At 41.0% G+C, this 27434-nt stretch overlaps 1 protein-coding gene across 4 annotated transcripts in view; it reads right to left on the bottom strand.

Annotated features, from left to right (window-relative positions):
• Positions 1-6484: 6484 nt before the first annotated feature.
• LOC124593739 (signal transducing adapter molecule 1) overlaps positions 6485-27434 on the bottom strand; it is a 52095-nt gene continuing 31145 nt past the window's right edge. For 3 of the 4 annotated variants that reach the window (XM_047132071.1, XM_047132070.1, XM_047132073.1), the window contains 4 exons: positions 21942-22015; positions 16913-17115; positions 10720-11000; positions 6486-7642 (listed from right to left, as the gene is read on the bottom strand). In XM_047132071.1, coding sequence (XP_046988027.1) covers positions 7510-7642; positions 10720-11000; positions 16913-17115; positions 21942-22015 — 691 coding nt within the window. In that variant the 3' untranslated portion in view covers positions 6486-7509. Of the gene's footprint in view, positions 7643-10719; positions 11001-16912; positions 17116-21941; positions 22016-27434 lie in introns of all 4 variants that reach the window. The other variant, XM_047132072.1, reaches the window with a different exon arrangement.

Raw genomic sequence — 27434 nt, 5'->3', positions numbered from 1 at the left:
AATTTTCTCTCAGTTGTTCTGCCACTAATGCTGCTGAGTCAGGAGGTCGGTAAAAGGAGCCAATTATTAACCTAGTTCGGTTGTTGAGTGTAACCACCACCCATAATAATTCACAGGAACTATCCACTTCTACTTCACTACAGGATAAACTACTACTAACAGCGACGAACACTCCACCACCGGTTGCATGCAATCTATCCTTTCTAAACACCGTCTGTACCTTTGTAAAAATTTCGGCAGAATTTATCTCTGGCTTAAGCCAGCTTTCTGTACCTATAACGATTTCAGCTTCGGTGCTTTCTATCAGCGCTTGAAGTTCCGGTACTTTACCAACGCAGCTTCGACAGTTTACAATTACAATACCGATTGCTGCTTGGTCCCCGCATGTCCTGACTTTGCCCTGCACCCGTTGAGGCTGTTGCCCTCTCTGTACTTGCCCAAGGCCATCTAACCTAAAAAACCGCCCAGCCCACGCCACACAACCCCTGCTACCCGTGTAGCCGCTTGTTGCGTGTAGTGGACTCCTGACCTATCCAGCGGAACCCGAAACCCCACCACCCTATGGCGCAAGTCGAGGAATCTGCAGCCCACACGGTCGCAGAACCGTCTCAGCCTCTGATTCAGACCCTCTACTCGGCTCTGTACCAAAGGTCCGCAGTCAGTCCTGTCGACGATGCTGCAGATGGTGAGCTCTGCTTTCATCCCGCTAGCGAGACTGGCAGTCTTCACCAAATCAGATAGCCGCCAGAAGCCAGAGAGGATTTCCTCGGATCCATAGCGACACACATCATTGGTGCCGACATGAGCGACCACCTGCAGATGGGTGCACCCTGTACCCTTCATGGCATCCGGAAGGACCCTTTCCACATCTGGAATGACTCCCCCCGGCATGCACACGGAGTGCACATTGGTTTTCTTCCCCCCTCTTGCTGCCATATCCCTAAGGGGCCCCATTACGCGCCTGACGTTGGAGCTCCCAACTACCAGTAAGCCCACCCTCTGCGACCGCCCAGATCTCGCAGACTGAGGGGCAACCTCCGGAACAGGACAAGCAGCCATGTCAGGCCGAAGATCAGTATCAGCCTGAGACAGAGCCCGAAACCGGTTCGTCAGACAAACTGGAGAGGCCTTCCGTTCAGCCCTCTGGAATGTCTTTCGCCCCCTGCCACACCTCGAGACGACCTCCCACTCTAGCACAGGTGAGGGATCAGCCTCAATGCGGGCAGTATTCCGGGCAACCACAGTTGTAGTCCGATCGGGGGATGCGTGGGACGAGCTGGCTGTCCCCAACAAACCCCCATCCGGAACCCCACAGTGATGCCCATTGGCAACAGCCTCAAGCTGTGTGATCGAAGCCCACACTGCCTGAAGCTGGGAGTGAAGGGATGCCAACTCAGCCTGCATCCGAACACAGCAGTTGCAGTCCCTATCCATGCTGAAAACTGATGTGCAAAGAATGTCTGAACTAATCTACAGAGAGCGCAAACAAATCGACACAAAATTTAAACGGTTATTAAAATACAAGATTGCCTAGTAAATACAGTAATGCTGCTACTTGCGCACTGCTGACACACTGCTCGGCGGCGGAAGGAGACTACGCGGTTTTACACTGTTCAGGTACTAAAACGCGATGCTACAACTCTCAAATACTATAATATGCCAGAAATTTATGAATTAAACAATGCAAGTACCAAAAACACGCAAAGAAATTAAGAATTAAACTATGTAACAAATGAGTGAGCTAGGAGTATACAACTTGCTGCTGCAGCTGCTTATCCAACGACGGCAGCGAGCACACTGGGAAACTGTAATTTTCACGGCTTCGAGCACATTGTACAGATGCCGCACTTTTACAGTTGTCACCTTAACACTGCAATCTGAACCCAACAGAATTGATCTGGAGCCAAGTTAAGGGATTTGTCACAAGAAATAACGAGACATTTAAGCTGCAAAACAAGCTGGAGCTAATGCATGAAGCTTTGTGACATGTCACTGCCAAACAATGGTGAAATGCAGAACACCATGTCATAAAAGAGGAGAAGGAAACGTGGGCTTTTTGATGGCATGGGATTCTGTTGCTGATCGCCTGTTTATTGAAACTTGCTGTATTCCTTTGAGTCTGATATGGAAGGAGTTTAAAGATTACCAGACGACTAACAGTATTACCTTCAGTGACTTCAATATTTAACTACATGGTGAAATCCAAGCAGTGCACTTTTATGCCACACACAGCTCATGCAAAAAAATTACCCTTGTTAAAGGCAGGTACTTTTATCACACTTGTTTTTAATTACAAAACTATGTTAGCTAAGATTGAGAGCATGCTAGGTTTCCAATTAGATCCCCTGAAAAGCATATTGCCTGAGTTTTACAATTATTTCCTTTTTTCAAAAATTAAATGACATTCAAGGTTATATTGTTCTCTGCTCGTCTCTTTTTACATCTTTATTACAACTGTTTACATGACTGCAGGTTAATTCGACCAGATAGCTGGCCAGTGCTGTCCAAGTTAAAAGTGCCAGTAAAGCTGTTGTATCGTATTATCGCTGAGTGGATGTATGGGTAACCACAGCATAAAATGTATCCTCATTATCGTACTTGACTGTACTCAAGATAGTTTGGCGTAAACTACACACGAAACAAAATCCAATGATTTTTCAGCAAATGCGGAGGAATACATTGTGTATCTAAAAACGAAGATGATGTGACTTACCGAACGAAAGCGCTGGCAGGTCGAAAGACACACAAACAAACAAACACAAACACACACACAAAATTCAAGCTTTCGCAACAAACTGTTGCCTCATCAGGAAAGAGGGAAGGAGAGGGAAAGACGAAAAGATGTGGGTTTTAAGGGAGAGTGTAAGGAGTCATTCTAATCCCGGGAGCGGAAAGACTTACCTTAGGGGGAAAAAAGGACGGGTATACACTCGCGCACACACACACACATATCCATCCACACATATACAGACACAAGCAGACATATTTAAAGACAAAGAGTTTGGGCAGAGATGTCAGTCGAGGCGGAAGTGAAGAGGCAAAGATGATGTTGAATGACAGGTGAGGTATGAGTGGCGGCAACTTGAAATTAGCGGAGATTGAGGCCTGGTGGGTAACGGGAAGAGAGGATCTATTGAAGAGCAAGTTCCCATCTCCGGAGTTCGGATAGGTTGGTGTTGGTGGGAAGTATCCAGATAACCCGGACGGTGTAACACTGTGCCAAGATGTGCTGGCCGTGCACCAAGGCATGTTTAGCCACAGGGTGATCCTCATTACCAACAAACACTGTCTGCCTGTGTCCATTCATGCGAATGGACATTTTGTTGCTGGTCATTCCCACATAGAATGCATCACAGTGTAGGCAGGTCAGTTGGTAAATCACGTGGGTGCTTTCACATGTGGCTCTGCCTTTGATCGTGTACACCTTCCGGGTTACAGGACTGGAGTAGGTGGTGGTGGGAGCAAAATCACCCTCTCCAAACCTTCCAGGAATTTCTGACTTCCAGCCTTGCATCTCAATCCTTCCTAAAAAACCTTAATCCTACTCCCAACATCACCACTGCTGAAGCCCAGGCTATCCGTGATCTGAAGGCTGACCGATCCATCGTCATTCTTCCGGCGGACAAGGGTTCCACGACCGTGGTACTTGATTGTCGGGAGTATGTGGCTGAGGGACTGCGTCAGCTTTCAGACAACACCACATACAAAGTTTGCCAAGGTAACCCCATTCCCGATGTCCAGGCAGAGCTTCAAGGAATCCTCAGAACCTTAGGCCCCCGGCAAAACCTTTCACCTGACTCCATCAACCTCCTGACCCCACCGACACCCCGCACCCCTACCTTCTACCTAAAATCCACAAACCCAATCATCCCGGCCGCCCCATTGTAGCTGGTTACCAAGCCCCCACAGAACGTTGTTGGTTGTTTTTGGGGAAGGAGACCAGACAGCGAGGTCATCGGTCTCATCGGATTAGGGAAGGACAGGGAAGGAAGTCGGCCGTGCCCTTTGAAAGGAACCATCCCGTCATTTGCCTGGAGCGATTTAGGGAAATCACGGAAAACCTAAATCAGGATGGCCGGACGTGGGATTGAACCGTCGTCCTCCCGAATGCGAGTCCAGTGTCTAACCACTGCGCCACTTCGCTCGGTTTCCACAGAACGTATCTCTGCCTACGTAGATCAACACCTTCAACCCATTACATGCAGTCTCCCATCCTTCATCAAAGACACCAACCACTTTCTTGAACGCCTGGAATCCTTACCCAATCTGTTACCCCCGGAAACCATCCTTGTAACCATTGATCCCACTTCCTTATACACAAATATTCCGCACGTCCAGGGCCTCGCTGCGATGGAGCATTTCCTTTCACGCCGATCACCTGCCACCCTACCTAAAACCTCTTTCCTCATCACCTTAGCCAGCTTCATCCTGACCCACAACTTCTTCACTTTCGAAGGCCAGACATACCAACAATTAAAGGGAACAGCCATGGGTACCAGGATGGCCCCCTCGTACGCCAACCTATTTATGGGTCGCTTAGAGGGAGACTTCTTGGTTACCCAGGCCTGCCAACCCAAAGTTTGGTACAGATTTATTGATGACATCTTCATGATCTGGACTCACAGTGAAGAAGAACTCCAGAATTTCCTCTCCAACCTCAACACCTTTGGTTCCATCAGATTCACCTGATCCTACTCCAAACCCCATGCCCCTTTCCTTGACGTTGACCTCCACCTGTCCAATGGTCAGCTTCACACGTCTGTCCACATCAAACCCACCAACAAGCAACAGTACCTCCATTATGACAGCTGCCACCCATTCCACATCAAACGGTCCCTTCCCTACAGCCTAGGTCTTCGTGGCAAACGAATCTGCTCCAGTCCGGAATCCCTGAACCATTACACCCACAACCTGACAACAGCTTTCGCATCTCGCAACTACCCTCCCGACCTGGTACAGAAGCAAATAACCAGAGCCACTTCCTCATCCCCTCGAACCCAGAATCCCCCACAGAAGAACCACAAAAGTGCCCCACTCGTGACAGGATACTTTCCGAGACTGGACCAGACTCTGAATGTGGCTCTCCAGCAGGGATACGACTTCCTCAAATCCTGCCCTGAAATGAGATCCATCCTTCATGAAATCCTCCCCATTCCACCAAGAGTGTCTTTCTGCCGTCCACCTAACCTTCGTAGCCTGTTAGTTCATCCCTATGAAATCCCCAAACCACCTTCCCAACCCTCTGGCTCCTATCCTTGTAACCGCCCCCGGTGTAAAACCTGTCCCATGCACCCTCCCACCACCACCTACTCCAGTCCTGTAACCCGGAAGGTGTACACGATCAAAGGCAGAGCCACATGTGAAAGCACCCACGTGATTTACCAACTGACCTGCCTACACTGTGATGCATTCTATGTGGGAATGACCAGCAACAAACTGTCCATTCGCATGAATGGACACAGGCAGACAGTGTTTGTTGGTAATGAGGATCACCCTGTGGCTAAACATGCCTTGGTGAACGGCCAGCACATCTTGGCACAGTGTTACACCATCCAGGTTATCTGGATACTTCCCACCAACACCAACCTATCCGAACTCCGGAGATGGGAACTTGCTCTTCAATAGATCCTCTCTTCCCGTTACCCACCAGGCCTCAATCTCCGCTAATTTCAAGTTGCCGCCACTCATACCTCACCTGTCATTCAACATCATCTTTGCCTCTTCACTTCCGCCTCGACTGACATCTCTGCCCAAACTCTTTGTCTTTAAATATGTCTGCTTGTGTCTGTATATGTGTGGATGGATATGTGTGTGTGTGTGCGCGCGAGTGTATACCCGTCCTTTTTTCCCCCCTAAGGTAAGTCTTTCCGCTCCCGGGATTAGAATGACTCCTTACACTCTCCCTTAAAACCCACATCCTTTCGTCTTTCCCTCTCCTTCCCTCTTTCCCGATGAGGCAACAGTTTGTTGCGAAAGCTTGAATTTTGTGTGTGTGTTTGTGTGCCTTTCGACCTGCCAGCGCTTTCGTTCGGTAAGTCACATCATCTTTGTTTTTAGATATATTTTTCCCACGTGGAATGTTTCCCTCTATTATATTGGAATACATAGTGTAATGCTTACAAGAGGTTTAATCTTATGATGAACGGAGTATAGTACGTGTGGTATTATTCAGGAGTGTCATTTTTATTTTGACTACACGACTCTTGTAAAGAAAGACAATTTTGTCCCTCCTTTAATTCCAATAACGTTTAAAAAGAATAGGATGATTCCTGCAGTTGCAATTGTATACCTTTCCAAATCGATGTTAAAGTATTTCTATGCAAATAGTACTGCAACTTCGAAGTTGTAAATCTTGTGTTCAATTTGACAATTTCTATAGGCAAAACAATAGGCTATCATTTTTTAATATGTATCCACATTTACTGAGACTAGAAGATTCTGAAAAAAGTTGTATTTTCAGTTATTTGTACAATATTTCAACAAAGAAGTTTTAAGCACTACAGTTATTAATAAAAACACACTTAAAATTAAGGCTGACTTAAAAATTTAATACTACATCATATGCAACAATTTAATACAACATAGCAAACCATTTTTTTAAAATTTTTATGTACAATTTTACAATCAAAAACATTTACAGCAATGAAAATTTGCATGGTATGTAAGTATGTATATGTATATTTTATACATTTGCCTGTTAAAATTCAAGCAATTAGAAGCTTGAAGTATTGTTACATATTTTTTCCAATTGGGCTACAGAAACTTTGGTTAACCATGAACTCCACAGCTACTGCACGACCCAAAGCTAGTAGACACTTTAACACAAGTGTGACTCACATGGAATGTTTCATTAAGTTGCTTTTAACACACACATTTCAGTGAAGACCTTGATCATAAAATTAAGTATTCATCACAGCACTGCAAATGTGAAGACAATCATTGTCTGCAACAAATAAATATTGCACTGATTGACTGACTGTGCTTAAAATCAGTTTGATGGCTGGTTTACCAGCCATTATAAAATTATGCATAAAATGTAAGAAATAAATAAACATATGAAGCTTTATAACAAATTATACTGTGAGGACAAATTATGTATATAAAATGTATACTTCAAAACAGTAATCTGACACTGCAGATAAATTCAGGAGCAGAACCTATAATAAAATCTCAATGCCTAACATTTAAGCCATTAACTCTGATACATGCACAAACTCCATATAATGGCAGTATTTCCAAGGAAACAGTCATTCTTTATGACAAAAACTGCATCTGAAGATTGTATATGAAATTTTCTGTAACAGCAGCTTCACTCAAAGATTACTTGCAATGGAGACCCAATTTTCTTGAAACAATTTGAACATTTGTAAGATATACGAAGCACCCTTCTCATCTCATTCCTTCTACATTATGACCAGACGTTTGTTCCAGAAGCCTTACAGAATGAATGGTAACATTGCAGTTAGCAACATGGTCCTACTTGTTCACACCAGTTAGCTGAATTTTTTTTCATAAGAGAGGCTGTCCCCTCGGTGAGAAGGTGACGCCAGCAGGGGGCGGTTGGCCTGATGCCACTCCATGAGGATGGCTCATGAACACTGTAGGTGGTCCACCATGATGGGGGAAGGTAGACATTCCACTGCTACAAGAACAAGAACAATAAAATAATAAGTCAGGACTGACATCTGCCCAAAGGATGAAGGAAATGGAAGGATTCATTTGGAAAGAGCTATAGCTACTGGTTCATAACCATATTACTGAAACATGCTGAAGCAGTTTTTCTGCAAAGAAACTGACAAAAGGAAAAAAAAAAAAAAAAAAAAAAAAAAAAAAAAAAAAAAAAAAAAAAATCACAAATCTATATACTTTCAAGATTTTACAACAACAAATAATTTAATTAATGTCTAAAGCACATATAAATCAAGTTTACACACAACAGTGAACCTAATTATAAAAAAAACTTTCGTGCTCATATAACCAACACTATAACCATTAATCATCATAATCACGACGTACGACATTGAATATCAATGAAACAAAGTCACAATAAAAGTAGTTAATAGTTGTGTCCCTTCAAGTTTAACTGTTGTGGAATGACTGACAAGTTGTTCCAGTCAACACATGGAGTAAAGTCCCAACGAAGAATAATAATACAAATTCAAACAAGTATTTTACTAAATTATTATATGGAGGAAACTTCAATTAAAATACAACTTTAAGGAAAAACCTTTCTTCCTCCGGCACAGATGATGTGCAATTGGAAAGAAAACTAAAAACATCATGACTATCAATGTATCTGGTTGGGTAGAAACGTCACTCATAGGAGAGCAGAAAAGTGAATTTAGTTAAGCCAATGTACCAGGATTGTACAACAGACAACAAAACTTCATAGATGTAATAACAATTTGTTTACAGCACAATAATACAGATTTAAGCTTGCACAATTCTAGACTTCCAACAAAGTGAGTAGAAGAGAAACTATGTTTTCATCTTGTTCTTTCCGAAAATAAGTCTTAATTACTTCCACAGCATGTGTACTGATTCCATATGAGAGCATGTCGGACATGTTTCTTGAAGTGGTGACAATTCATGTTTCAAACAATGCCTGTATCCTTTCGGTGACTTCATTTTTGAGAGTACATTGTCCAGAAGAGACTCATCATCACACTGCATTCCCTTATTTTTTTCAATTAGCATTTCTTTTTCACATTGTTTACCAGTTACACACCCCCACCCCCAATACTGATTTTAGAATAATCGAATTTATTAAGTCTTCTTACACTTTTCATCTGAGATCTGCTTTTACAGGTGACTGATTTCGGTATTGGCTGCTGTTATTTTATTATGTAATCATTGGTTTAATAAAAGTCGGTGTCCTTTTTTGAAGTATTACTCGTGTGTCTGATACCAATTTGTTCCATAAATTTTCCTTGACAGACGAAACACACACATTTTAACTTCTTGTTCAATATTTTCTTTGCTGTGGCTTTTCTTTTGATGAATGTTTTACTGGTGATTCTTTTGTGTAATATTTTGATAGATATTTCGGTACATTGAGAAATAAATAAGGAACCGCTCCTGGTTCTAGAGACCACTTTTATCTTGGAATTTTAACTTATTTACTATCAATGGCTAACAAGTCTGCTTTTGTGACAAGTTCCTCACCAAAATGCGAATCACACACAAAACAATTATCAGCCAGATCTCCGTCTTTCAGAGATTTTGCTCTGACCCATTTGGAAAATTTTACTTTGTTTTTTTGAGATGTAATAAAATGTTTACATTTAATTTTCCTGTAGCCCGATCTGCAAACTGTAACGAAATACATGGGCACTTCTTCTTCTTCTTCTTCTTCTCCTCCTTCTTCAAATATGAGTAACTGTAATGCTTAACACCACCTTATCGCCATAGTCTTCAACTCACAATACCGTAAACAAATTACAAAATAAGCACAAGAATACTAGCAACACGCACCTTCTGATACAGTAAAATTGCTTCAACTTGAGTCACAAGCAAGACTGCTGCTTGTAGCCCACAGGCATGCTACCTGTCCTAGGCTACTTGTTTAACATGCAGGGAGTCAGCACACTTTATGTCCATCACATCTACATTTGTAGCCTTCATGGCAATGTATGGTGTGAGGCTGAAGGTAACAGGAGAACCAGAGTAGTTTTTATTTTCCCTATTTCATTTACAGATGGTTCACCCAGACGAAAATTTGCTAATATCTTCCTTTTAAGCCCAAATTTCAACAAATTTGCCATTAATGCTTTTATGTGAGGTGTCAAAGGAAGTGATATATTTCTTAAATCACCTTTGAGAGTGGATCATGCTTCCTTCTGACAGTAGAGACCAGCACCTGCCTTCCCCACAACTACAGTTATGTGGCCTTATTACATTAAACTGACTGGAGACCTGATGTTTGTGACAAACTCCAGTGAATGGTAACCTATCATGAAACAATACTGGTTTGTGTGTTTATGCTGATCAGCAACTAGTCTTTGCATATTACAATTTTCTACTGACGTAACCTACCTTCCTGTAGACAACAGTGTCGACTGCAAATGACCTCAGAGAACTAAGTACTATTTCACTGATCCTATCTCACTTCCTTAGAGTACATTGGATGCTATTTTCACTTCTGACAAATCTTCCCAGTTAAGAATGATACTAAGTTCTGTTTCCCAGAGTGACTCCAGTCCAACTGCATGCCTGTTTACATATCTTCTGTGCACAACATGGGTTTAACAGCTGCCTGTGCACAAGTGCTCTGCTTTACAACCATACACTGTCTAATCTTAAAGGGAAATCCACAAGGAGTTTTAACCTCAGCAGCCATGAATTTAAAACAAGACTGGATAACCTCCAATACAATTTTCCTTATCTTAAAAAAATCAAACTGGCCTCTTTAATTTGACTTGCAATTTACTTTGCTTTTGCAGTTTATACAATTTCAAAAATCTGTAGTGGAGCTACAGTTTTTTAATTTGTCATATTTTTTTTATGCCCAGTTGTAGCCTACGTATGACAGATCAAATTAAACCAATTTAGTTTCAATACTGCCTATACTATTTTTGTGAGTAAACCCGAATTATTTGTCTTTATTATGAGCTGTTCCTCCTCCTTGGAGCATTCACAAGGAAAAAAAAAAGAGCCTGATCCAACAACAGTAATGATGAAAATTCATACTATAGAACCAACTTGCTAAGCTGTACTCACCTGGGTGGATAAGGCCCTTGTGTGCCTGGTGGCTGCGGTGGTGGTCCTGGTACCTGATGCTGTTGCTGCTCATCACGAGGTCTAGGGCCAGCCGGGCCCAAGTGAAACTGGGGTGGCAGTGTCATGGAACCAGTTGGCGGAGGCACTGGGTACTGGTCAGGGCGTGGAGCGGGTGCATAACTGTACTGTGGTTGTGGTGGTGGCCCTGATGGTGGAGGTGGTGGCTGCTGAGCAGGCATTCCCATGGGGAAAGGAGCACCCATTGGTACACCATTGTATGCCTGTTCATAAATTATCAAAGTAAAATCCGAAAAGAAAAAAAAAAGATAAAAAAATTGTTTCATTACAAAATGCTGATGGTACACAGTCATTTCTATTGAACATGTGAACATGTGCAATTTTTTTGGCTTCTCTGTGTAAATGGTTTGTAAATGCACAACATTTTAGCACTTAACTTTTGTTACTCCAAATTATAATTTCAGTAGCTTGCACCGCTTAAAGGCATGGCAGACATGTGCCAAAATTAAAGCACCAAATCTTTCCTTTTCATTTTCATACACTGTTTCCACACACAATGTGAACTTTGTAAGCAGTTATAATGGGCAAACATAGAAGTACACAAAAGAAACTCTCCTTTTACATCACACTTTTGTGGTGTCCCTTTCACTGGGTTTTCAAGTATACTTTTATTGGTGGCCAACTCCCATTCCACTGATTAAATTCTTAGTACAACCAACTGACAACATATGATTAATAATATAAAATAATGAGAGTGTTACATGAACTTTTGGCTTCTGATTTCTGCAGTGCAATAATATCACGTGTATAAATGTTGTAAAATTGTCTGTTAATCTTCAGTGTATGCACATTTAAATGTTTGTGAGAATTTTCATAGAATGAAGTCTTTCACAACCAAATGGCATAGCTGCTAGTAAATCTTTCAGGGTGTGAGGTCGTGGTCCAAGAAACTCTTCTGCTCCTGGCGTTTCATCCAGGACTGCATTGGACATCATCAGAGGCGCTCCTCCACTAAGTCTTGCCGAGTCAGCAAGACTCGGCAGAGGAACGCCTCTGAAGATGTCCAGTGCAGTCTTTGACGAAACGTCAGGAACAGAAGAGTTTCTTGGACCACAACCTCACATCCCGAAAAGTTTACCAGCAGTTTTGTGAGAATGTGTCATTAATTTTTATATGAAAATGTTTCATATTTATTTATTGCCATTCTTTGATGACCATTTCACTTAAAAACAGTAGCATCTCTTGTGGAGACATATAATACACACTTTGGTTTTTCGTAGCATATTCTATAGCCATCATTTCAAAACAATTTACTGGTGCTTATGAAGGCTTGGCTATCTATGACAGAAAAGTTGCTAAAAAGTTTAACAGTTAACATGTCACTTATCTTACCTTAATACATGAGATGCCAGTAAACTAGATACGTGAAAATTCTGCTCCCATCCACTCATTTGTGTAGTTCTCAATTTGTTTAAATATTTAGTACTATTCCAAGGACTTGAGCTTCATTTATAAGCATTCAGTTATAACAGTAACAAGAAATACAACCAGAACAGCATGGTTTACTCGACTGAACCCACAGGGAGATTGCTTTACAAGAATTTATGGATACCATGTGAAAATTATTCAGGAATGACAAAAATCACAATTTTCTGTAGTTACCATCCTGGCAATTTGCATACTTCAAAAGCACGAAATTTAACTTAATACTTTGTAAAGTATGCATATAATTGTGCAATTGATAGGAATCTCAGACCACAGACTACTATTAATGCAATATCATTTACAATTATCCATTTCTTTTAAATGCCTTTTAAGGAATTAGAGATATTAATTTCACTGTATAACTAATTTTTTTATGCTTTTTAAATTTTATAATGAAATGGCAATAGAAAATTTGTGCTACAAATGTATTTTCACTAATGAAGTTTTAGCTACTCTTGTCCTGAATTGACATGTATATATAAAACATTGAAAGTTGACCATTAATTTCTTTACTTTAAGACTCTTCAAGACTGGACATAATTCTTTTATTATGATACTCAGGGATTTCTTAAGAGATTCGTTTTTGCACTAAAGTTGGTGCATACACTTTCTCTTTGTCAAGTGCTATCATTTTTATTCTCTCATCAATTACTTCAGTTGAAGGCAGGCTGGATACTGTACTAGCAGAAATTTTATTCTTGCCAAATGGAAACAGTAGATGACATCTGAAGCTGGTTTGTGAAAGTATGCACGTGTTCATTTTCAATGGCTATGGAACTCCAGTTTTAAAGATAGTTATGCTGCAATGTCACAAATATTAATCTTGCTCAATTCCCATCTCTGGATAGATCATGTTTTAAAGTAAACATTAACTATTTAATATCTTTCAGCATTTTAATGGCTTCACTCAAATTATACAGGGCAGTCACAAACAGTCTGAAAAGCTTGTAACGGTCTCGAAGGGTGGGTTGTGCTGAGAAATAATTGTTAAGAGAAAAATCTGACGTGATGTGCCGTTTCCGAGTTAATTAGCTTTAAAGTCAGCCATTCAGACTGTTACATGTGCAGATTCAAGTAGCCCACTAGATATGGTGTCGCAAAATGTGTTCTCCTTTTGGTTTCCTAAAATCAAATGAGATGAAACAAAAACTGGACATACAGCAGCAATTTTGTCCTGCTGCCTTCTAGTCCCTGCAAGCTTCACCACACAGTGCTCTTCTCTCTCCCCATCTGTACCTGCCATGCTTCCTCCCCCTTCCTTGCCCCACTCCAGACTGTCGTTTTTGTTCAACACAATAGTTGCAGTCTGCTTCGAGAGGCTGGGAGCCTGGAGATAGCACCCATGTGCGTGGGAAGATTGACTACCTTTTTTTTTTCTTCTTACTTTTGTGTGTGTCAGTGCCCTTTTCCTTTCTTTTCTGAAGGAGGCTTTGGCCGAAAGCTCAGTGTTTAACAATCTTTGTTGTGCCTGTCAGCAAATCAATGCCTCACCTTTATGGTGAGTAGCAATCTACGATTTTAATTGGTTGTCCGTAAGAAGATCAAACCATATAGGACATACAGTGAGTAATTGAGCTATTAAAATGTATGTGTAAAAATAGTTAATGGTTCATAGTTAATTTGGAATACACCAAAGGACCAATGGTTTCAAACTTGTGTTAAGGTTTGCATCTAACATACCACTAGAGGCCAATAATCCTGGTTGACAGGCACATTGAGTACTGAATTTTGGTTGCCCTACTTCATGGTGTGCATTGGTTTCATGACTCTTCCCAAGAAGATTTTTTAAAGTACAAAGGTCACTCAGAAAGTAATGCACCAAATTTTTTTCTCCCTCAGCCAACAACAATGGTACAAACTCAAAACTTTAGGTATGCAATATCTGAAGTTTCCAGAGTGTGTGCACAAACTTTCTGTTTCCTCTGGCAGGTAGCATAACTGCAGCAACATTTCAAACTGGCATCTGTACATGATGTACATTATAAGCAGTGTGCCACCATTGAATCTCTCACTGCAGAGAAAGAAACTGTAGGGAACCACCACAAAACATCTGTGTAGAGTTTATAGAGCAGCTGCAGAAGAACAGTTAGTACCTGAGCAAAGAGGCTGAGGTCATTTCAAGAAATTACAGACCAATATTCCTAATTTCAGTTTGCTGTGGAATTCTTGAACATATTCTCAGTCCGAATTCAATAAATTTTCTTGAGACTGAGAAGCTTATGTCCAAAAAATCACCACAGTTTCAGAAACCATCACTCCTACGAAACTCAGCTTGTCCTTTTCTCAAACAAACTGCAAACTATGGATGAAGCGCAACAGGCAGACTCTATACTACTAGATTTCCAGAAAGCATTTGCTATAGTGCCCCATTGCAGGCTGTTGAAGGTATGAGCACATGGAATAAGTTCACCGATATGTCAGTTTCTCAAAGCCTTTTTTTAAATAACAGAACCCAATGTGTTGTTCTTGACACCGGGTGTTCATTAGAGAGAATGGCGTCATCAGGAATGCCCCCAGCGGACTGTGATAAGACCATTGTTCTCTATATACATAAAAGATTTCAAACAATGGAAACTCCAGGTAGGAATAACAACAACATAGGAAAAGACAGATTGCTAATTACCAAAAAGATTGCATTCCGGCCCGTGATACTGGAGTTAGCAGTCATGTATGCACGAGGTGTGCTTGCTTGCTTGCTTGCGTCTTCATCAGTAATAAAAAAACACGCACGCACGTGGGTGTGTGCGTGTGTGTTTTTTACTGATGAAGACATGCCCGAAAACTTTATGCAAGTGTCTTAATTGTGCCTGTCTGCAACTGTGTGTCTTCTTTAGAGTAAGTAGTAATCTATCTTTTCCTACATTGTATATAAATGATTTGGGATTTGGGGGATAGGATGGGCAGCAACCTGCAATTGTTTGCCGATGACGCTGTGGTTTACAGTAAGGCGTCAATAGTGGAGTGGCTGTAGGAAGATACAACATAACTTAGTCGAAATTTCTAGTTGGTATGATGAATGGCAGCTAGCTCTAAATATGGGAAAAATGTAAGTTACTTCAGATGAGTAGGAAAAACAAACCTGAAATGTTTGGATACAACATTATTAGTGTACTGCCTGACACAGTCAAGTCATTTAAATATCTGTGCATAATGTTGCAAAGTGATATGAAATGGGACGAGCATGCGAGGAATGTGGTATGGAAAGCGAATGGTTGTATTTAGTTTATTGTGGGAATTCTAGGGAAGTGCAGTTCATCTGTAAGGGAGACTACATACAGGATGCTGGTGCAACCTGCTCTTTAATACTTTGGGACATGCACCTGGTCAGACTAAAGGAAGACATCGAGGCTATTTGGAGGCGGGCTGCTAAATTTGTTACTGGTAAGTTTGAACAACAATAAGTGTTATGGAAATGGAACTGAAATCTGAATCCCTGGAGGAAAGGCAATTTTCTATTTGAGGAACACTGTTGAGAAAATTTAGAGAACTAGCTTATGAAGTCAAATGCCGAATGATTCTATTGCCGCCAACATACATAGTACATAAGGACCAACAAGGTAACATACGAGAAATTTGGGCTCATAAGGAGGCACACAGACAATTGTTTTTCCCTCACTATTTTCAAGTGGAACAGGAAAGGAAATGACTAGTAGTAGTAAGGGTATCCTCCACCATGCATTGCACTTTGGTTTGCATAGTATCTATGTAGATGAAGGCGGTTTGGCAGAGCTCTAAGGTTTGCAGCATACTGCCACATCTGACAAGATGCAGCTTGCTGATTTGCTCTTTTGTGATGCCAAGAGACATATGTGAACACATTACCCAAACTCGAGAAGCGCTTCCATTTACTTCAGCACCATAACATCCCGGGTGATTAAATCAATACAGGGAAAGAGATTATGTAGAAAAGTAGGGAGTGTAGAACAAACATAATTCTTTCTTATGTGTGTGTTCAAACAATGGAAAATCCAGGATGGAATATATTATTGTGTGTACGTTCATTGTGTTCAGTAATTAACTGTTGAAGGAAATAAAATGTAGTGCATTATTTTATGTGTGACTCATGTATTTAGGAAGGCTGTTTGGAGATTATTCACACACACAATTCAAGGCCCTTCAAAATAAAGCCCTACATTCTTCAGTGCTATCCGATTCACATGTTACACCAATACTACAAAGGGCAGTTAACTGGAAACCTATAATGCAGATTTTATCCATCTATGAATGTGTAGGCCAGCATCCAAACAAACTACTGACTGTTTGTATACCTCTTCTGTCTTACTCTATTTTAGATAACCAATAGATAACCAATTTACTGACGTCTCTCTTTTTGTTACAGTTACGTACTAACTCATAAGGAAGTACTGCACAATTTCACTATTGTCTTGAACAGGATTATATTCCCCTCATATTAATTTAGCTTCCTCTTATTTATATTTTGAAAGTGGCAGAACCCTGCAATTTTCGTGCACCTACGTGTACACAACTGCCTCCTCAGTTTTTGTAGGGTGCCACTGTGTCTTTGAACTCTTCAGCAGAATTAATATACTTTTTGTATATAGTTGACAAAATTAAAAATGTAGGTACACATTATATTACAAAGATGCATAAATAAAGACAAAATGAAGAGTAGCTATACTATAAAGAAGCTTACTTAAAGGTATTACAACACACTGCTGTATATACTCACATTCGCTGGGGCTTGATGTGGGTAGCCGAAAAGCTTAGGCATTGTATGGTACTGCCCGCTCATTGGTGCAGGCTCTCTCATTAGGGTATGGTACAAGTTGAGGGCCTCCACAAGATCAGTGCTCAGCTGTGTAAGCTGAGCATGCTTACGATCAACTCTTTCGAGCTCTTGGTCTATAAGTGGACCCATTGTGTTAACTTGCTCTGAAAATTGAAAGCAACAGCTTTAAATAAAATTTGTCTGTGGACAACACAATTCAAGATTATACCTATATACTAATCTACAATTTTCAAGGGTACACTAAAGTAGAATCTGTTATTTGTTTATACATTACTGAAAGCTGAAACAATACTTTTGCAGCACTTTTTCCACCTGGATGATAGTGATATATTAGTACTGCTTTTTACTTTAAAAGACTTGGTGGAATGAGATGTCAGACAAACATATGACATAAAAGAATTTTTCAAACAAGAACTGGAGGCAAAGCAACTGCACCTCAGATCACCAGTTACACTTAGAACAAACTGAATTCTTGAAACAATTTTTTAATGGGCGGAGCAGGCAAAATAGTAATTCGAAATTAGCAAATGCATTCCCATATGCTACAAGATGTTAGCACATTTCAGGCAGTCGCAGTAGAACTTACGAAAAGAATAGAAAGTTAATTTGTAAAACAATGAAGATAACAAATAATTTACACAGAATGTTTCAGGATCCAAGTTATACACTTGAGTGAAGTGCAATTGGCCACTGTCAACAATAAACTGCAGCCAACTTTGATTTTAGTTGTTTTTCTGATTCTAAGGCTTCAGTGTGCCTTGATATACTAGCAGCCATCAGCATGTGTTGTTTTGGGTTCAGCACGGACTACGAATTGTTTGAGCTCACTGGCGCCATGTCTATGAACATCAGTTTCTAACAAGGAGATATCTGCACCACAATACCTTTATGTATTTTATCAACAATGTCAAGAAATGATGTCACCATTCTGAGCTGTTAACGACTGAACATGTGATGTAGGGACAAAGGATTTTGAGAATGTCATGAGATAATTAGTAATGCACCATAACTAGTATGCACACTACATCATACACCACAGGCATACATATATGAAGCGGGGAGAGAGAGAGAGAGAGAGAGAGAGAGAGAGAGAGAGAGAGAGAGAGAGAGAGAGAGAGAGAGTTTGCACATTGCATGTCCCTGATCTCCCAAACTCCCAGATTGATTTCAACCACATTTGGCACAAGAACAGCAGGCCTCACAAGTATCAGCACTGTGGGGTCTATAACTTGCTAGTGCCAATGTGAGCGAAAGTGCAGACAAACCAAGTTTTTTCAGTCCCTGGCATATAGGCTGCCCTGCCACAACAGGAATGTTGTGTGGGAACAGTATCAACCAACCTACAGATCAAGGGAAAGAAGCAGTTTTCCGGATCCTAACATGTAGGCTGTCCTGCACAACAGATGTGTTGTGTTGTAGTAGTAGCCTACTTTATTGACTTGCTTTCAACGTAAACCTGTATGTTAGGGGAAAATACATGATTTTCAAGTCCCTGATTTTTAGCCTGCCCTGCATGACAGCCATGTTGTTGGACTGTATATGCCTGTTTTATTGATCTGTACTGCAAGGGATACATGTGCCGATGAGCATGGATGGAGACAGATTGAGATGAGTAGAGGAAGGGATGAAATGAGCAAGAGGGAGGAGAAAATGGACGAGGGTGGAGGGAGAGATGCATGAGGCAGCTGAAAGTTGGAGACGGCAGGTGGAAAAATGAAGAGGGGGAGGCAGATATGGGACAGAAGGGGGTGGAGGAAATGGACAAAAAGAGAGGAGGAGAAGATAAAGAGAGGAGGAGAAGATAAAGAGAGGAGGAGAAGATAAAGAGAGGAGGAGAAGATAAAGAGAGGAGGAGAAGATAAAGAGAGGAGGAGAAGATAAAGAGAGGAGGAGAAGATAAAGAGAGGAGGAGAAGATAAAGAGAGGAGGAGAAGATAAAGAGAGGAGGAGAAGATAAAGAGAGGAGGAGAAGATAAAGAGAGGAGGAGAAGATAAAGAGAGGAGGAGAAGATAAAGAGAGGAGGAGAAGATAAAGAGAGGAGGAGAAGATAAAGAGAGGAGGAGAAGATAAAGAGAGGAGGAGAAGATAAAGAGAGGAGGAGAAGATAAAGAGAGGAGGAGAAGATAAAGAGAGGAGGAGAAGATAAAGAGAGGAGGAGAAGATAAAGAGAGGAGGAGAAGATAAAGAGAGGAGGAGAAGATAAAGAGAGGAGGAGAAGATAAAGAGAGGAGGAGAAGATAAAGAGAGGAGGAGAAGATAAAGAGAGGAGGAGAAGATAAAGAGAGGAGGAGAAGATAAAGAGAGGAGGAGAAGATAAAGAGAGGAGGAGAAGATAAAGAGAGGAGGAGAAGATAAAGAGAGGAGGAGAAGATAAAGAGAGGAGGAGAAGATAAAGAGAGGAGGAGAAGATAAAGAGAGGAGGAGAAGATAAAGAGAGGAGGAGAAGATAAAGAGAGGAGGAGAAGATAAAGAGAGGAGGAGAAGATAAAGAGAGGAGGAGAAGATAAAGAGAGGAGGAGAAGATAAAGAGAGGAGGAGAAGATAAAGAGAGGAGGAGAAGATAAAGAGAGGAGGAGAAGATAAAGAGAGGAGGAGAAGATAAAGAGAGGAGGAGAAGATAAAGAGAGGAGGAGAAGATAAAGAGAGGAGGAGAAGATAAAGAGAGGAGGAGAAGATAAAGAGAGGAGGAGAAGATAAAGAGAGGAGGAGAAGATAAAGAGAGGAGGAGAAGATAAAGAGAGGAGGAGAAGATAAAGAGAGGAGGAGAAGATAAAGAGAGGAGGAGAAGATAAAGAGAGGAGGAGAAGATAAAGAGAGGAGGAGAAGATAAAGAGAGGAGGAGAAGATAAAGAGAGGAGGAGAAGATAAAGAGAGGAGGAGAAGATAAAGAGAGGAGGAGAAGATAAAGAGAGGAGGAGAAGATAAAGAGAGGAGGAGAAGATAAAGAGACAGAGACAGTGGGGAGGACAAGATAGAGAGATCGAAGTGGGAGGATGAGGTCACCAGACAGAGAGAGGAAGAGGTTGACACAGGGAGAGGGAGGAAGTGCTGTGTTCAGTACATGGTTCTAACACACACATGGACAAAGCCATGGGGAAGAGGCTAATAATCATATAAAGGGTATTAAGGGATGAGAACTTGTGAGTGTACCACCTTCAGAAGCAATGGGCACGAACATGCAATTTCACACCCGATACGAAATTTGTTCTGTAATTTTGCATTCAACACCGCTGAAGTATGAAATGCTATGATGCTGCCTTCTACCTTAAATGTTGTGGTTATTTTAACAGACAATACTGTCTAAAATTATTATAACTTATAAGCTGCTGCTGATGGATGTTTGCACCATAAGTTGTCTATGAAAATTTGGGTTGACTAACCAGTAACGATCTTGTAGGACTTCTGTATGTCTGCTGGCACACTCAATTTGAGTGGCTTGTCAGTCCCGTGACCACTCCTACGGAACTGGTGGCACACTACTTTCTGTGAGCAAAACAACCTCTGGTTTCAACATAACAGGGCCTAACCTCATTTCAGTGTTAGCACAGTTGCTACTTTTGTGAAATTGTGGATAGGTTTAGCAAAACCTGTTGTGTGGAAAGTACATTTGTCTAATTAGGATTCTTTCCCATCCCTGCTTCTGGGGACTGCCAGGCGAGTAGTGCACAGCACACCAGTACCACCAGAGTTGAGTTATTTGCTTCAATCATTTATGTATGTCATGAAACTGAATTCTGCCAAGCATTAAAGAGTTTAAAGAGGACCAAATGTACACAACAAATATGGAAAAACCATCACCACCTGCAAGTCACTACTGTTGATAACATAACAAAACAGTTTCTTAATTTCATTTTTAACTTAAGTCTGCTACACCTTTTCTGTGCATGCACTCCTGTTCTGCATTTTAAACTGTCTCATTGTTTGCAATCTTGCCTTTTTATGAACTGAAAGCTTTATTTCATGCAGATCATATTGATAGTACTAGAGCTTTTCTCACATGGTTCTTAATGGTGGTTTATAGAAAAACCAAAGATTATATTTTGGTTATCTATGACATGTATATTTTCCCTGTTCTAAATTGGTATATACTTTTCTATGTTTGGATATTTCAGATATTCTTGTAAGTGAATGTTCTAATTTTTTTGTACATGATTATTTTGAACATTCACCCTAACTGTCGTATATCCATAGCTAACAATGAGTTTATCTGTGAGTGTGCTTCCCAGGTATGGTTTCAGTGTCCATTACACTTTCCTGAATATCTACATTAACACAAAGAAACAGATTACCACAGACCATAAAGTGAAAAAAAAAGAAGAAGAAGAAAAACAGTGAAGAGGAATGAGGCATGACGATGTTAAGAGAGACCCAAGAGCGGAGTGTTATCTATGACAGAAAGATGAAAAAGTAGGAGAAAATTTTGGCAACAGTCTGCAGAAATTAAGACTGGAACAAAAACCCAGGAACAGGTTGTACTGTCCCTTTAACCACATGAAAGGCACTACATATTTATATCTCAACCAACAGCACATACATGATGTCGCAGAATACACAATACTTCAAGCCCGCTGAGTAACTCCTGTAGGGAGAGCAAAGGCAAGATTAGACAGCCCGCTGAGTAACTCCTGTAGGGAGAGCAAAGGCAAGATTAGACTATCAGAAGATTCAAAGTGGCATTTAAGCAGATATTCTTGCCATGTGCCATTAGTGAATCCTAATACGTTAGCAATAGGAAGTACATTCTGTCATGGACTTTGCAGTAGTTTACTGGGTACAGATGTAGATGAATACAATAGTGCCATCTCAACAGTCCTGATGAGAGAAACGTGGAACAAGTTGATATAGTGGTTTTACCTAATAACAAAATGACAAAACAAAAATGAAGCATACCAAACAATAATCTGAGTTAACACACATGTAATTCTGATTTAGAATGAATCGGGGCAAACAAGACAACTGACAACTAACCTTCTAATCTCAGCATTTCTTCTGTATCGGCATGATCTTCTGTAGGGTCAGCTTCATGAAGTAAATGCAGTAACCTAAAGGGGAATAAATACAAACTTAATACATACAGTAAAAATAAAAGAAAATAAAAAATATAAGGAAAGTAACATTCAAGTCAATATGGAAATGGATAGCCTGGTACAATGTAAACAAAGGTACTTACTCATCAAACAGTAACGCGCGTGCATGCACGCAGCTTCCACGCACACGCAACCCCCACCCAAACACACACACACACACACACACACACACACACACACACACACACACACACACACACACACAAAACCTGTATGGCTACATTGCACCAACTGAATACATTGTACCAGGACTGCAGTTATAAGCGATGAATTGTGTCAGGTAGAGTGAACAAGGGGAAAAAAATGAGGTGGGGAGTAGAGTGGGAGGGTCGGTGATGGTAGTTGACAGGTGGGAGGGAGGCAGCAAGTGCATAGGTCAGGAATGCAGGAGGGAGAGGCACCAGACACATGAAACAGGAACGTGACACATGCACTGGCATCTTTGAGTCCATGCTGCACACTATGACAGTGGCGTGGAGTACTGGACTGGGAGGGGATGAAGGAAAAGATGAAGGCGAGGCTGTGAGGAAGATGGTGTAGACATAGACTGAGTGAAATGAAGGTCCTGGAGCAAGGTGGAGGTGAGTGGGGGACAAGGGGCTAGTGTAGTTTGAGGCCAGGAGGAAGGATGTGTTGGCAAGGACAAGGGTTTAGAGTGGCCACCCACTTCACACATCATTGAAAAGAAACCTTCCTAACTACAAAAAACCCCAAACCCTTGCCTGGTTCAGGTTCATTGACAATACAGGGCTATTACAAATGATTGAAGCGATTTCATAAATTCACTGTAGCTCCATTCATTGACATATGGTCACAACACACTACAGATACGTAGAAAAACTCAAAGTTTTGTTCGGCTGAAGCCACACTTCAGGTTTCTGCCGCCAGAGCGCTCGAGAGTGCAGCGAGACAAAATGGAGACAGGAGCCGAGAAAGCGTATGTCGTGCTTGAAATGCACTCACATCAGTCAGTCATAACAGTGCAATGACACTTCAGGACGTAGTTCAACAAAGATCCACCAACTGCTAACTCCATTTGGCGATGGTAGGCGCAGTTTAAAGCTTCTGGATGCCTCTGTAAGGGGAAATCAACGGGTCAGCCTGCAGTGAGCGAAGAAACGGTTGAACGCGTGCGGGCAAGTTTCACGCGTAGCCCGTGGAAGTTGACGAATAAAGCAAGCAGGGAGCTAAACGTACCACAGCTGATGGTTTGGAAAATCTTACGGAAAAGGCTTAAGCAGAAGCCTTACCGTTTACAATTGCTACAAGCCCTGACACCCGATGACAAAGTCAAACGCTTTGAATTTTCGGCGCGGTTGCAACAGCTCATGGAAGAGAATGCATTCAGTGCGAAACTTGTTTACAGTGATGAAGCAACATTTTTTCTTAATGGTGAAGTGAACAGACACAATGTGCGAATCTGGGCGGTAGAGAATCCTCACGCATTCGTGCAACAAAGTCGCAATTCACCAAAAGTTAACGTGTTTTGTGCACTCTCACGGTTTAAAGTTTACGGCCCTTTTTTCTTCTGCGAAAAAAAGGTTACAGGACACGTGTATCTGGACATGCTGGAATATTGGCTCATGCCACAACTGGAGACTGACAGCGCCGACTTCATCTTTCAACAGGATGGTGCTCCACCGCACTTCCATAATGATGTTCGGCATTTCTTAAACAGGAGATTGGAAAACCGATGGATCGGTCGTGGTGGAGATCATGATCAGCAATTCATGTCATGGCCTCCATGCTCTCCCTACTTAACCCCATGCGATTTCTTTCTGTGGGGTTATGTGAAAGATTCAGTGTTTAAACCTCCTCTACCAAGAAACGTGCCAGAACTGCGAGCTCGCATCAACGATGCTTTCGAACTCATTGATGGGGACATGCTGCGCCGAGTGTGGGAGGAACTTGATTATCGGCTTGATGTCTGCCGAATCACTAAAGGGGCACATATCGAACATTTGTGAATGCCTAAAAAAACTTTTTGAGTTTTTGTATGTGTGTGCAAAGCATTGTGAAAATATCTCAAATAATAAAGTTATTGTAGAGCTGTGAAATCGCTTCAATCATTTGTAATAACCCTGTAGTTTGATGATCTGGACCCAAGGGCAAGAGCCTCCACCCCAAATCATTTTCATTCCTCCGAATTTTCACCTCTCCCTTTTGCTTCATCTGGTCTTCCTACACCCAATGCGCAAATTTTACACAAATCCAATTACACTGACTATCCAGGCCACTAACCAACAACAGTATCTGCATTTTGATAGCTGTCATCCTTTCCATACCAAACATCACTCCCATAGTCTGGCCATTCGAGGATGGCACATCTGCTGTACACTACATGGAGAGGCTCTATCCCAAGACCTTGTCCACAGATTTCTCACAAAATACCTTCAACCCCCTTCCCCAACCTCCAAACCTCCCCCCCCAGTTTCAAGAACCAGTTGCGAAGGAGCATCCCATCATCACCCAATATTTTCCTGTACTGGGAGTAGACTTATCAATCCCTTACATTATATCCTGGAAACAAGTACCAGTTGCTAGTTGCCTATCTAACAGTTTACAGGGGTAACAAAAATTTGATTTTCACTCTTTCACATAATTACTGACTGAATTTAAAAATTTAAAATGCTACTGTAATCTACATCTTAAGAGGTATAATCTTATGTTAAAAGTTTAGCATTATAACTCAAACATTACCATTAGAAAATGTGTGTCTTGAGGCAGTGTAACTAATGGTGTGCAAATGACGGTGTTGTGGTCTTCAGTCCAGAGACTGGTTTCATGCAGCCCTCCATGCTACTCTATTCTGTGCAACCTGCTTCATCTCCAAGTAACTACTGCAACCTACATCCTTCTGAATCTGCTTAGTGTATACATCTTTTGGTCTCCCTCTATGGCTTTTACCCTCCACACTGTCCTCCAATACTAAATTGGTGATCCCTTGATGTGCAAATACCCACACTTAATTCAGCCAATGTCAGAATAAGAGCATTTAGAAGTTGCAACAAACTAAGTATAATTTCAAATGTTTTTGTAGCTTTCTCACTTTCACGGTTCACACAAATTATTTACATTTTAACACATTTGTACAATACTCAGATGTCTGAAGCTATTTTATACATGGCAGTTCAATTCCTTAGAGAATTGGGGGTTTACTGTTGAATTAATAAGCTGCTGTGCCTATCACAAAGGAACTTCACTCTGATTTTTAAAAAAATTATCACATTTCTTTCATTAAGTTACTAACATTTTCTTTTTAGTTTATTTTTTTCTTATCAAATGATGATCTTGAGTCCATAGTTTACTTCAGAAAGTACAGAACTTCATAGCATGTTACGATAGTTCAATTACAGAAGTCTTGTCATTCAGTCTCACAAAGATAAAACATTACATTTAACTTTCAGACATGTAATGTTTCATACTATTGCTGACAAAGTAAATAATCTGGTAGTGAGGGTAATGACACACAGGTTAGTAGAGGCATACACTGAGGTCACAAAGGACATTGGATACTTCCTAATATCATGTCCGACTTCTTTTGCCTGGCACAGCGCAGAAACTCAACATGGCATAGACTCAACATGTCACTGGAAACCCCCTGCAGAACTATTGAACCATGCTGCAAATAACCGTCCATAATTATGAATCTGTTGTCTCAATTATGTCTGATAAATTTTAAATAGGATTCATTTCAGGCAATCCTTTTCTCGAATTGACCAGAATGTTCTTCAATCCAATTGTGAACAACTGTGGCCCAGTTGCATAGTGCATTGTCACCCATAAAAATTGTATCATTGTTTGGTAACAAGAAGTCTATGAATGGCTACAAACTGTCTCCAAGTAGCCAAACATAACCATTTCCAGTCACTGATCGGTTCAACTGCACCAGAGGACCCAGTCCATTCCATGTAAACCCATCCCACACCATTGTGGAGCCACCAACAGTTCACACAGTGCCTTGTTGACAACCTGAGTCTATGGTTTCATAGGACCTGTGCCACACTAACCCTATAATCAGCTCTTACCAACTGAAATCAGCACTCATCCGACCAGGCCTTGATTTTCTAGTTGTCTGGGGTCCAACTGATATAGTCACAAGCATCAGAGAAGTGGGGCAGATGATGCCATGCTGTTAGCAGAGGCACTCGCATCTGTAATCTGCTGCCATAGCCCATCAACACCAAATTTTGCAACACTATTCTAACACATAAGTTCATTGCATGTCCCACAATGATTTCTGCAGTTATTTCATGCAGTATTGCTTGTCTATTAGTGCTGACAACTCCACACAAACCCCACTGCTCTTGGTCACTAAGTGAAGGCTGTCAGCCACTGCATTGTCTGTGGTGAGAAGTCATGCCTGAAATTTGGTATTCTTGCCACACACTTGACACTGTTGATCTCAAAATATTGAATTCCCTAACAATTTCCAAAATGAAATGTCCCACGAGTCTAACTAACTACCAATCCACATTCAAATCCTGTTAATACCTGTTGTACAGCCATAACCAAGTTGGAAACCTTTTCAGATGAAACACCTGAATACAAATGATAGCTTTGCCAACTCACTGCCCTTTTAATCCTTGTGTACTCAATACTACTGTAATCTGTTTATATGCATAATGTTATCCCACACCTTTTTCACCTGGTGTATAGTCGCATAGCAGATACACGTAAAAATTTGCTAACAAATTTGTGGACTTACGAGTTCATAAAAGCGTTAACTGCCGACAGATACAATGACTATTTTGTTTCAAAAATGTATGCTTCTTTACACAATAAAGATATTTTTGTGTAATTCTATGGATAAATAAGCCATATAATACTAGAACCTTAAGAAATCACCACTGCCTAGTCTTCAAATGGGGGCTCTTTCTACACACAAAATTAACAGATGGATTCTGTAAAACCGTATGTGGCTGGTGAAACATATGTAAGTGCACTGGGTGATTTTAGGACAGTGGTTTGTTCAGGAAGGGCGCAACCTGGAAACTTCTGAAACTATAAACATAGTCAGCTGGCTGTACAAGGGATATTTTGCCTTGTTAAGGATCCATTTAAATGGCCTTTCCAATCTGAGTATCTACACTGGGAAATGGTCATCAGAATGAAAATCACTACTAACTTTCCATGGAGCAAGTAATGAGTAAGGTCAACAGATGAAAATTATCTTGTTGCAGTTATGAGTTGCAGACTTTGAATTGCAATGTGCTTTGTGAGGATGATAACCTCCATAAATGGACAGTAAAGATAGGTGTTGGCACAGTATCACAGCACGTTATGTAGATTGAACTCTACATAGAAGAAAATGTGTGTGTTTGTGTGTGTGTGTGTGTGTGTGTGTGTGTGTGTGTGTGTGGGGGGGGGGGGG

The sequence above is a fragment of the Schistocerca americana genome, chromosome 2 (assembly GCF_021461395.2).
Source record: "Schistocerca americana isolate TAMUIC-IGC-003095 chromosome 2, iqSchAmer2.1, whole genome shotgun sequence".
NCBI lineage: Eukaryota > Metazoa > Arthropoda > Insecta > Orthoptera > Acrididae > Schistocerca > Schistocerca americana.
This window is presented reverse-complemented; position numbering and strand designations above follow the sequence as displayed.